Source organism: Bactrocera dorsalis, chromosome 1 (genome assembly GCF_023373825.1).
Source record: "Bactrocera dorsalis isolate Fly_Bdor chromosome 1, ASM2337382v1, whole genome shotgun sequence".
Lineage (NCBI taxonomy): Eukaryota > Metazoa > Arthropoda > Insecta > Diptera > Tephritidae > Bactrocera > Bactrocera dorsalis.
This window is the reverse complement of record NC_064303.1, coordinates 67,877,496-67,890,629: the sequence shown is the minus strand read 5'-3', so window position 1 is coordinate 67,890,629 and position 13,134 is coordinate 67,877,496. Positions and strand designations below refer to the sequence as shown.

The window sequence follows — 13,134 nt, the reverse complement described above, 5'->3', positions numbered from 1 at the left end:
AAATAAAACTGTAGTTTTAAACGAAAATACTGTTTTAATATATAAAAATAATATATGAACCGAACGCTTTAGAATATAAGAAATTAACAAAAATAAATGATAACTGCTTAACAAACATTGTAAAAAATTTAGAACCTAATTGTAATATGACTACAATGAAAAACCAAGAAGAAAAAGAAATTTATCCAGGCTTACTTATATTTAAAAATTACCATGATAAAATTATTACCAATTGTAAAAAACCACGAATATTTGAAAATTTAAAAACATTTTTGATAAAATATGAAAATTGCTTTGTAGAAACTAATTTAAAAATCTATGAAAACTATAAAATAAATGTAAAAGAAATGTTTATCCTAAACAAACTAGCATTAAGAGTTAAAGAAAATAATATATCACTCCCGAATTTAAATCTTAACGAAATACATTTTAACGAAACAATAAAGGCTGTAAAACATAATCTTTCTAGAAATACTATAATAAACACTGGGAGTAATATAGGAATTCTAATTACTTTTATCTGTACTATTATTATAATCTGTATAAAAAACAATAACAGAACTTATGTAATCTCTTCGTCGGAGCCTCAGGCTAACGGTGGGGGAGTTATGATATCCACTTCACCATCACACAAAATATTAATATAAACATACATGTATGTCTGTTTACATACATACATACATGTACACTTAAACATACTTACGTCATTAACACATAAGTTATGATATCCACTTCACCATCACACAAAATATTAATATAAACATACATGTATGTCTGTTTACATACATACATACATGTACACTTAAACATACTTACGTCATTAGTACATAAATTAAAATAAGCTAAGTTCTTTTATTGTTTTCCACTTAATTGTGCATAAGAGGCATCGAACTCTTTAATTTTATTCATTTGTTTATAAAATAGTCAAAATTGCATTGATAATTATTTGTAACCAAAATTCTAAAGAATTTTAAGTGCATTTCCGCTTTGCTTCAAGTATGTCTTTACGATCGACATTCTTAAGAGGCGTTGCACTTATTGATTTTGCTGATAAGAATTCTTTGGAATTTTAATTGTATTTCGCTTTCTGTCTTTACTAGCAATTTTGTATTTAAGATTAAGAATTTTTGTAAACTAAGTTAGTCATATTCATTGATTCAACAAAGCGAGTCATATTCATCGGCTCAATAAAGTAAGAGTTACATACTCTTAGAAATAAATATAAATAATAGAAATAAATGTTTTAATTCCTCGACTCACAGCCGCTGAATATCTCTTGGATAGCAGTTAGATCACTGCGTTTAGTCTCTGCTAAAACGGCTTATGCGATCAGTTTTAAGCGGGAATATACACCCGTGTTACAAATATTTTTATTTAAGCAATATGCGGGAATATACACCCGTCTTACTATTATTATTTTTATTTAGTCAATATGCGAGAATATACACCCGTCTTACAATTTTTATTTTTATTTTAATTTGCCTGTATTTTGAACAGGGCTTTTTTGTATATTGCCTGTTTTGCAAATTCAGGACTTTTAATTTTGGCCGAGCACTAAATCCGGCTCGAAGAACCAAAAATGTTTGATTTGTGTTGTCAAACATCGGCCTTAAAAAAGAACTTCTCATTCCTTACCACTGGTGGGCGGAAATGAAACGTCTTAGCTCGAGGGAGAATATAGTCATTCTGATTTTTATTTTGTATTTTTCTTGCTTTTATACAATTTTTAAAACTATCTTAAATAACTAAATATATTTGTAGTGTGTATGTTTTTATGTATTGCAGCATATTTTTTATTGCTGCTTGACATGGGGTTGATTTCAAGTGTACAATTTATTGCATGTGTGTGTGTGTGTTTAATGTTATCTCTGCTGTATATTTAAGATTTGTGTCCCATGCATTTTTATTATTATTACTCGTAGATGTGCATTGCATGTAAATGCATTATGTATATACATATGTATGTATGTATGTATATTAATATATAAATAGATATTTCTATTTAGTAGAATTTCGGCTTTGCTGATAAGTAAGCATGTTCAATGATATTTGAACAGCCTCATTTTATGTGGGGATTTTAGAGAAACTTTAACCAAAACGCTTTTTTGCGATGAAAATTGATTAACTTTAGAGTATTTTAAGTATATTTGAACTTATTTTCTCCATAACACACAACAAGATATTTATTTTTTACAATTTTTTGAAATATTTAATGCCTATAAAACCAAGTTAGTTTTTGAGTTTACTACATTGCCATGTGTGTCGCCAACGTAGTAAACAGAATATCATGATACTTTTACTATGGTATTGTTACTACATGTCTGTCTCGGGTATTAGGCTATAAAAAAGAAACTTTGTTTCTAATCTAAAGTATACGTAAATCTAACCAATACACAGAAAATCAATCTAAAACATTTTCACACAAAAAAACTTACCTCGCAAATCTTGTCGTTCTGCTAATTTTCCGATTAAGAAACAAACTCTTACAAACATTTTTGCATTGTTTACATTCAAACAGGTTAATAAAATTTGTATCCCATCTACGTTCACAAACTCCACTAGGCCAGGTTCGAAATTTTGTAATAAAGATGATATTGCATGTAAACTACTGGTTGCAGCTTCATCCGATTGATTTAAATATCTTATAAGTGCTGGAATTGTTTTTGCATCAACAAAATGCTTTTGACATACTGGGTTATTTTGTGACATTTCTGCAATTATGTAGGCAGCTAAACTTATTATTTCACAATCTGTGTGATTTAGGTTTTGAATTAAATATGCAGAGCCGCCAGCTTTCACGAAACTATTTGCAAAGTCTATGTCGTCAATACTCTCCCTGATTATATTCAAAGCATTAACTTTGTCAGTAACTGTTGATTCTTGGTCGTCTAAAATGGATATTGCATTCTGAAACTCTTTCATGACATCTGTAGTCATAGTATTTAAAGCTGATTCGAGGAACTGTCTTTTCTGAAAAACATGAAAATAGACAACTGAAAATGTTGCATATAGAATAAATTTTGAGTTGACAGCCCAGACTTTACCCGCGTTATGGAAAATAATGTTAATGAATGATGGTGGATAGAAATAATATAAAATAGTACTTATCATTGGTCTCAACATCCGCCCTGTTAGTTCTGCTTTCTCCAGACTGGATAAAGAAGCGAAGCAAATGAGTCTGGTAGTGAATGAGGGCAAGATGAAATATCTCCTGTCATCAAACATACAGTCGTTGCACTCGCGACTTGGCCCCCACGTTACTTTTGACAGTTATATCTTTGAAGTCGTAGATAATTTCGTCTATTTTGGAACCAGTATTAACACCAACCTCAAAGTCAACAGAGAAAGGTTTCGCGGAAGATTAAGGGTTGATAACGGCAAGTACCGCATTCGATAGAACAATCAGCTGTACGAGATGTACGACGACATTGACATAAATAGTTCAGCGAATTAAAAGACAACGGATACGCCATACGAATAGATGAAAACACTGCAGCTCTGATAGTATTCAACGCAGTACCTGCCGGGGGAAACAGAGAAAGACCACCACTCCGCTGGAAGGACCAGGTGGGGAAGGAACTGGCTACACTTGGAATCTCCAATTGGCGCCAAACAGCGAAAAGGAAGAAAGCTGTTGTAAACTCGGCTATAACCACGTAAGCGGTGTCTATGCAAATATAGAAGAAGAAGAAGTACCTAGCTATAAATTTTCTACGGCACAAGAGATAGCTCGTAGCAGTGGACCATACCCACTACTTTCTAATCGATGAAGGTAATTGAATGAATTTTAATTGATATCGCCAATTTCGTTGATATGGATTTTGTGCAAAAACAACCATAAATTTATATGAATGTTTATATATGTATGAGCTACTACTATGAGCAAATAATAGTAAGACTTTGCTTATAATTTTAAAATTCCTAATTTATTCTTCTAAATCTATGTCGTTCCCTCTAAAACAATCCAACTTGGTCCTAATAAACTTGTGCCAACGTTTTTTCCAATTCTCGAAACAGTTGTTCAAAGGTTATTTCCTTCAGACACATGGTTCTAATTCAGGCGAATACGGTTGCAGCATGGTATTGGTTAGAAATTCACGAAGAGTCAACGCAGTATGCGACTGGTGAAAAAAACCAAGAGTTGTCGACCAATAACTAAGAACATCTTCGCGCAAACGAAGCATAATACTCAAATTGCATACCTTGCTCAGCCATTCGGAAGGAATTCGTTGTGCACCACACCTCGATAGTCGAAGAAAACTGTCAACCTAACATTGATCTTTAGCGTTGTTTTTTCGGCATCGATCCATCTTTGTCACAATAATCGGCCGACTGAACGTCTGTTTCCGAATCGTAAGCATAGATCAAAGATTCATCACCAGTAATAATACGTTTCTTGACATCTTAAGCATTGTTTCACAAACGTTAAAGCGACCTGTTTTCGAAAAAAATTTACCGATTTTGGAAATAACCTTGTTTTCACTTTTCTTAGGCCCAAATGATCTTTCAAGATGGTTTTCACTCATCATTCCAATATTCCAACGATGCCAGTAAGATCTCTTATTGTTAATCGTAAATTTTCAAGCACCTTTCTTTATTAACTTATTGACCATCAGTTGAACTTGATGGCCGTCCTGGACGTGCTTCGTCGTTAACGCGTTCCCGACCATAGCTAAATAATTTGTACCAATCAAAAACATTTGCTCGCGACAAACAATTATCACCGAAGGCCTTTTTCAACATTCTGAACACTTCGACACCAGACATTTGATTCCGCACTTCAGCACTTTGTTAAATAATTCCGTAAAAATCGTTGAATGCATTTTATATACTTCAAAGACATAAGTGTATACTAAACTCTAATGATTATTTTGATACGACATTTGACACAGAAATCTTTGACAGTAAAACCAACCCCTATAGTGAGGACATTTCGTGTCCGAAGAAGCCTAACGTTACGATTCATTTGCGTTTTTGTTAATTCCCACAACAGTCGGTTCTACAATACCGGAGTTGACCCGGATGGATTCATTGGCGAACTTTGATTCCGAAAGGTGATCGCTCATGCATTTGCTCGCTTCACCCCAATGGTAAAATTTAAGAACTATGATAAAATTTTGCAGCTGAGGTAGTAGTCTTAGCAAATAAGCGCGATCCCTTACTCCAGGTAGATCAATATAAGCGAACGAAATGGGTGAAGCACCTCAAGCTTTAAACTACTGTCAAATACTTATCCAACCCGAAGAGATACTACAATAACCGTCTCGAAATCTTTAGTCTTTTTATAACTGACCAACCTTCACACAACTGGAAAGATGGTCCCACTGTTGAAAACTGGAAAGCCTGCTGCTAGGAGAGCCTTATGGTAATAAAGGGTGATTTTTTAAGAGCTTGATAACTTTTTTTAAAAAAAAAACGCATAAAATTTGCAAAATCTCATCGGTTCTTTATTTGAAACGTTAGATTGGTTCATGACATTTACTTTTTGAAGATAATTTCATTTAAATGTTGACCGCGGCTGCGTCTTAGGTGGTCCATTCGGAAAGTCCAATTTTGGGCAACTTTTTCGAGCATTTCGGCCGGAATAGCCCGAATTTCTTCGGAAATGTTGTCTTCCAAAGCTGGAATAGTTGCTGTCTTATTTCTGTAGACTTTAGACTCTTCCATTTTTGGCAACAAAAAGTTTGTTAGCATCGAACGATAGCGATCGCCATTCACCGTAACGTTGCGTCCAACAGCATCTTTGAAAAAATACGGTCCAATGATTCCACCAGCGTACAAACCACACCAAACAGTGCATTTTTCGGGATGCATGGGCAGTTCTTGAACGGCTTCTGGTTGCTCTTCACCCCAAATGCGGCAATTTTGCTTATTTACGTAGCCATTCAACCAGAAATGAGCCTCATCGCTGAACAAAACACGCGCGAAACACATTTCGAACCGAACACTGATTTTGGTAATAAAATTCAATGATTTGCAAGCGTTGCTCGTTAGTAAGTCTATTCATGATGAAATGTCAAAGCATACTGAGCATCTTTCTCTTTGACACCATGTCTGAAATCCCACGTGATCTGTCAAATACTAATGCATGAAAATCCTAACCTCAAAAAAATCACCCGTTACAACTATAAACCTTCTTTCAGCAGTAGTTGAAGCCTTGCTACACCCGACATTTATTCACCGTCAGAGCCGAGCCGAACTCCAGCACGGCTTCCCCTGGGCCGTCTTAAGCCATGTGAAGGCCCTAAGGCAAAAGTTATCTTGGACCCCCTGTGATTTTTTTTAATTTTTTTTTTTTTAATAAACAGTTAATAAAGAAAGACATTCAAAAAAAGTTTTTACATTTTTGCATTAAACTTAGTATTTTATTAATTCATAAAAATAATTTTTTCTTGACATTCGAGTTACATACATAGTAGAATAGCTTACTTTATAAATTCACTTTTCGAAGTTTCATGGTAGTGAAAATTTTTAAAACATCTTCAAAGTCTATTTTTTCTAATACATCATTTTCTATTGCCATGACAGCTAGACTATTTAAGCGATTCTAAGTCATTGATGAACGTAGACAGTTCTTAACTAATTTTAATTTTGAAAAGCTACGTTCACCCGTAGCATTTGTTATCATCAGACATCTATATATTTTCAAGGCTGTCATGACATTAGGAAATGAAGATTGTGACATATTATCAACAATTATTTTTTTAAGACTCTAAGATTAGATTCTAAATAGTTTAATGTCAGTATAAAATATTTAAAATGTATCATTTCTTCAGCGAAGTCACATTCAATGTCTTCGAAATAACACTTTCTAAACTTTTCACAATCATTCCTCAATTCTTCATCAGATTTTATTAAAAACGTTGTTAGGAATCCAAATAAGTTTTGTATTTCTGAGTATGCTTCAAGGCGTTTTTCAACTCTGCACAAAGCCTATCAAATATTGGCAAATACTTCTCTATTTTAAATTTATCTTGTCTTCTAAACACAACATCTTCTGCATTTCCTTCATAGCATTTTTTTTTTCGTTTCCTATTGCGTTGGTTTTCATCAGTCCATTCAGTATCAATAATCTCATTGGCTTTAGTAAGGTAGTAATCAAAATTTTCTCTTTCTGCGATCAAAAAGTCTAACAGCGATTTTAAAAGATTGACTGCAGAAATTAATTCAATTTGTTTGTTTTGTAAAGATATACTAACAGCATTAGTCCGCGCTAGAATGACACTCCAAACTACAGACATTACAACGTTTTCTTTTTTATTTAAATCCTTTAATAGGCACTTAGCTTAGTGAATAACTTCTGGTTTCTGACTAACGTTGTTTATTAGGTCATGTAAAGCTTGCTGTATGCCCTCATATCCATTTGATAAAGCTTTAGTGGCATCAGCTCTAGCACACCACCTTGTGTCAGAAGGCTTTTTCAGAACAAATGATGAACCAGATTTAGTTTTAGCATCTTCTGATAGACATTTAAGCAAAGTCCCCCAACGATAAGTTGACCGCGAGAAGAAGTTGTAAAGTGTTTGCATGAATCCGAAAAATGAGATTGCTCCAACGCAGCTTTCTACAGCATGTACTCCAACTAGGTTTAATGAGTGTGCAGCACACGAAGCGTAATGTGCGAGCGGATTATTTTTTTTAATATGCGCTTGAAGCCCATTATAACAACCCGACATATTTGATGCATTGATTGTCCCCTCAAATGTTTTATGTCGATATTAATTTTTTTTAATTTATTTAAAATTATGTTAGCCATGTCTTCCCCCGTGTGGCTTTCAATTGGAATGAATGTTAAAAAACGTTCCATTACTTCTCCGCTTAAATTCGAAACATACCTTAAAACTAAAGTCTGTGTTATGTCTAGCGTTGAATCAACACTTAAGGAGAAATACTTGGCGTCAATAACATCCTTCACTATATCATTCACAACTCTGTCGCCCATTATTTCAATAATTTCTTCACAAATGGTTGCAGATAAATATGAATTTTTCCCCTTTCCTTGATTTTCATATTTAGATAAGTGTGAACTGAGGAAGGGATCATATTGCGCCAATAGTTCTAAAATACCCAAATAGTTACCATTATGTTGTGAACCAAATATTTCATTCTGCCCACGAAATGCTAATCCACGAGATGAAATAAATTTTATGACTGACACAATCCGATGACATACATTTACCCAATATTCTCTTTCTTTGTTGAATTGAATCTCCAAAGAGGAATCAATCCGTCCAAGAGTACTGCGCCTGCGTATCAATGTCTGCACACATGTTCGATGCTTCACTTTTCTCGTGCATTTGAATTCGTTGCGCAGCATTCTTCCAATCGGAAAATCCATTTTAAAATTGTGATTGTTTTTGAGAAACGCCAAAGAGAACACATGCTAAACAGTAAACATTCCCATTAGATGGAGAATACATTAGCCACTCTCTTTTAATTTTGCACCAACTTATATGGTTAAGAAAAAAAATAGAACTGGTAAGATTTCGATTTTCACCGTTGCCATAATGTCGTAATGAAGCAGAAAAGCTACTTTCAAAATGTTGACATTCTTTTGAATCCCTAGTACACCAAAATTCTTGTACTTCGTTGGTGATATTTTTCCATAAACCAATATCGCTCTGGTATTCCATTTCTTTTTCCATTGCTAAATTACATTCGGTTATGCAATCTAAGACCGCATCCTCATTTTTCTCTTCTGCACCTTTAAAATTTCTTTCATCTTGTTTTTCGCCAATCTGTTCTATACACTGTACAGTTCTCGGTTCTGACTCTAAAGTAGATATTGTTGTGGTGGGATGCTGAGATTGATTCTCAGATTTGCGAGTAAAACCATGTTGGAATAGTTTTGGTGTTTTTTTCAATTGCTCATTGAGCATAGCAGCGTTTTCTTCTCGTTTTTTACGTTTTTGTGCTCAACTTTCATGTTTTTTGTCAGACATATTATTTGCCTTAAATAAAAAAAAATAAATAATGAATAAAAATAATAATTTGAATAGGTACATACCTTTTTGTTACGCAAAACAATATATTGAGAAAATTCCGGTTATGAATGAATTCTTTATAACGGGTGATTTTTTTGAGGTTAGGATTTTCATGCATTAGTATTTGACAGATCACGTGGGATTTCAGACATGGTGTCAAAGAGAAAGATGCTCAGTATGCTTTGACATTTCATCATGAATAGACTTACTAACGAGCAACGCTTGCAAATCATTGAATTTTATTACCAAAATCAGTGTTCGGTTTTTTTTTTTTTTTCGGACAAATTTTGTTCAGCGATGAGGCTCATTTCTGGTTGAATGGCTACGTAAATAAGCAAAATTGCCGCATTTGGGGTGAAGAGCAACCAGAAGCCGTTCAAGAACTGCCCATGCATCCCGAAAAATGCACTGTTTGGTGTGGTTTGTACGCTGGTGGAATCATTGGACCGTATTTTTTCAAAGATGCTGTTGGACGCAACGTTACGGTGAATGGCGATCGCTATCGTTCGATGCTAACAAACTTTTTGTTGCCAAAAATGGAAGAACTGAACTTGGTTGACATGTGGTTTCAACAAGATGGCGCTACATGCCACACAGCTCGCGATTCTATGGCCATTTTGAGGGAAAACTTCGGACAACAATTCATCTCAAGAAATGGACCCGTAAGTTGGCCACCAAGATCATGCGATTTAACGCCTTTAGACTATTTTTTGTGGGGCTACGTCAAGTCTAAAGTCTACAGAAATAAGCCAGCAACTATTCCAGCTTTGGAAGACAACATTTCCGAAGAAATTCGGGCTATTCCGGCCGAAATGCTCGAAAAAGTTGCCCAAAATTGGACTTTCCGAATGGACCACCTAAGACGCAGCCGCGGTCAACATTTAAATGAAATTATCTTCAAAAAGTAAATGTCATGAACCAATCTAACGTTTCAAATAAAGAACCGATGAGATTTTGCAAATTTTATGCGTTTTTTTTTAAAAAAAAGTTATCAAGCTCTTAAAAAATCACCCTTTATTACTAATATTATTAATTATTTAAAGCACTTCACAGCTTAAGAGCATTTGCACAAGTGAATTTAAATTTTAAATAGAAAAAATGCTTCTCAAATGCTTCTCGCAAAACGCGTTGCTGCAATGCTATAAAAATAACAGAAAGAAAGAATTTAACAGTTTTTTGTTTGCACAAATGTTCATTATTGATCGTAACATATATGTTACTGTTAATCAGAGGCACGCAAACGCTACTGAGGGCTTTGTAGCATGTATGCGTTTTTGCTGCTTTTGTGCTTGTATTTGTGTTCATGTTTGTAGTACATTGTTTGCAGTACTAGCAATAGCCGAACACACATCATCGTGCGTTGCGCGAAGTTGTTTATGGAACATGTGTGTCAGCAGAGCGTCGACTGCTGCAAACCCATGGGCTTGGAAATGAAATTTTGCCGACCACTGTTGTAAATTGTCTTCAGCAGAAGCAAATATTCTTATATTTTTTGTCTGCTCGTATATAATTTTGTCTGATTGACATAACGGTTAATCAGTGGCGCCGACATGATGTGCTTCTGCTGAAGCCTACCCTTGAAAAATATTTTAATTGCTGAAAAAAAAAATTTTGCTTTGACGCCGGTTGCTTTTCTTAGAAATTGTTGTTGTTTAAGCGTGCTTTTCAAGTGGCTCGCATAAGCAAATAAATAATTTTGAGTAATTTTTTTTGTTCTTTTTATTTACGCTGCGTCGCGATCATACATATAATTTTTTTTTACATTGTCTTTCAACAAGTACAAATTTGTTGTTCTAATTTTTTTAGTGGGCCCCTAAGTACCGATGGGCCCATAGGCACTTGCCTTATTTGCCTCGAGGCTAAGACGGCACTGGGCTTCCCCAAAACGCACCGCACCACAACAGCAATTAGCGTCATAAACGCCCATATAGTAGCGTTGGACTTATCAAAAGCCTTTGACGCTTGGTAGTTAAACGCGCATCACAACCTTTGGTTCGGGTATGGAGCTGGCTATATATGTAGACGATTCGACTTTCTGCACAATGAATGACGAAGCCCCCACCAGAATTATGGGCACCTGCTCGCACTATATTACCATTGCTAGCGGTGGTCCGATAAATAGCATAACTTTGAGGCCTATGTTAACTCTCTGATCATACTATCTGCCCATAATTATCTCGATCGAAACACCTCCCGACTTTTTTTCTGTCTGGGTCAGCTTTACAGAACTTCCCGAGAGCACCTTCAATGCATTATCCATTCCTACGGACGCGCGTTTCATCCCAGTTGGAAGAATCGCGAAACTCCGCCCTGATTTCAAGCCGAAGCAACTGTTTTAACTAATAAGGGCGACACCTTACATTATGCCGATCTCCTAAAAATAAATCTCAATTTAGAGGTTCAGCAACTGGTAAATGAACACAAGCGGACAAAATGGAATGAAGACCTGAAGTCTTGCAACCTCTACACCGGCGTAATTAAGCTTTGGACTACTGTCAAAGCTTTGTCTAATTCGAAGAGACTTGATGACCAAGTTGAAATTCAATTCAATGGCCATGCTTCTTCCGAGCCGAAGTAGTGCGCGAGCTATTAGCCGGCAATTTATACTGCACCCCTCGGTAGACAAAGTAAAACGATGTGTTAGCCTTTCTAATCCATTGGGGCTGATGGGATTAACATGCTGATGCTAAAGCATCTAAGCTAAGCAACCTGTCGTTGACCACCTTTTAAATACCCGTTGTGTGTAAAATCGGAAGAGTGGTCCCACTACATAAACTTGGAAAACCTGGTAAACCCGCCAACAAAGGGGAGTCTTATCGTTCGACAACTCAGTAGTGAAGAAACTTGAGGCTTTGCTAAATCCGACTTTCACTCACCATCTGAGTCTTGCAAACGACCAGCATGACTTCCGCAAAGCACAAAGCACCACCACAGCATTTTTCGTCAAAAATGTTGAGATAGTTAATGATCTAAACTGAAAACCACCCCGCGAGAGAACAATTCCCGTAGCATTGGACTTGTCAAAAGCCTTTGACACAGTCAATCACACAACTTGAGGACATCGAAAAGTCTACGCTCCTTTCAGATCTGGAAAGGTGGACTATGAACTACATGGGCGGTTGACAATAATCCGCATTGTTTCGAGGTTAAAACTCTAAATGGGAAGAATTAAACAGGAAACTCCCTCAACCACCAGAGGGAATTTCTATCACCTCGTACACTGATGATTGCACGATCATGACGTCCGGCAATGGAATCGACTCTTCTCACTCTCCCCCATTAAATCCAAAGCGGCCATATTCACTAACTGGAGTTAGGAGTACATACTTGTTCTAAATATTGTAATCAATGGCGACAAAATTCGACTGTCTATAACCCTAAAATTTTAGGTGTGATATTTCACAGTCTGTGCGCCTTCAGTTCTTATAAGACCGCCAAAGTACAGGGCCGCAGCAAGATTCTCAAAACGATAGCCAGCAGCATTTGGGGCAAGGATAAAGAGACGTTGTTGCCTACATTCAAAGCAATCGGTCATTAACTCTTCTTCTTTACTGGCGTAGACACCGCTTACGCGATTATAGCCGCGTCAACAACAGCGCGCCAGTCGTTTCTTCTCTTCGCTACGTGGCGCCAATTGGATATTCCAAGCGAAGCCAGGTCCTTCTTCACTTGGTCCCTCCAACGGAGTGGAGGTCTTCCTCTTCCTCTGCTTCCCGTGGCGGGTACTGCGTCGAATACTTACAGAGCTGGAGTGCTTTCATCCATCCGGACAACATGACCTAGCCAGCGTAGCCACTGTCTCTTAATTCGCTGAACTATGTCAATGTCGTCGTATATCTCGTTCAGCTCATCGTTCCATCGAATGCGATATTCACCGTGGCCAACGCGCAGAGGACCATAAATCTTTCGCAAAAGTTTTCTCTCGAAAACTCGCAACGTCGACTCATCGGTTGTTGTCATCGTCCAAGCCTCTGCACCATATAACAGGACGGGAATTATGAGCGACTTATAGAGTTCGCCTTTTGTTCGTCGAGAGAGGACTTTACTTTTCAATTGCCTACTCAGTCCAAACTAGCACCTGTTTGGCGCATGGTGAATATTTGATTTACCAGGTCTAAAGCCACACTGATAAGGTCCAATCAGTTTGTTG

At 36.3% G+C, this 13,134-nt stretch overlaps 1 protein-coding gene across 4 annotated transcripts in view; it reads right to left on the bottom strand.

Moving 5' to 3' along the window:
- LOC105224904 (LINE-1 retrotransposable element ORF2 protein) overlaps positions 1-13,134 on the bottom strand; it is an 82,316-nt gene that overhangs the window by 47,105 nt on the left and 22,077 nt on the right. For all 4 annotated transcript variants that reach the window (XM_049462617.1, XM_049462618.1, XM_049462615.1 and 1 more), the window contains exon 3: positions 2,436-2,970. In XM_049462617.1, coding sequence (XP_049318574.1) covers positions 2,436-2,970 — 535 coding nt within the window. The remainder of the gene's footprint in view (positions 1-2,435; positions 2,971-13,134) is intronic.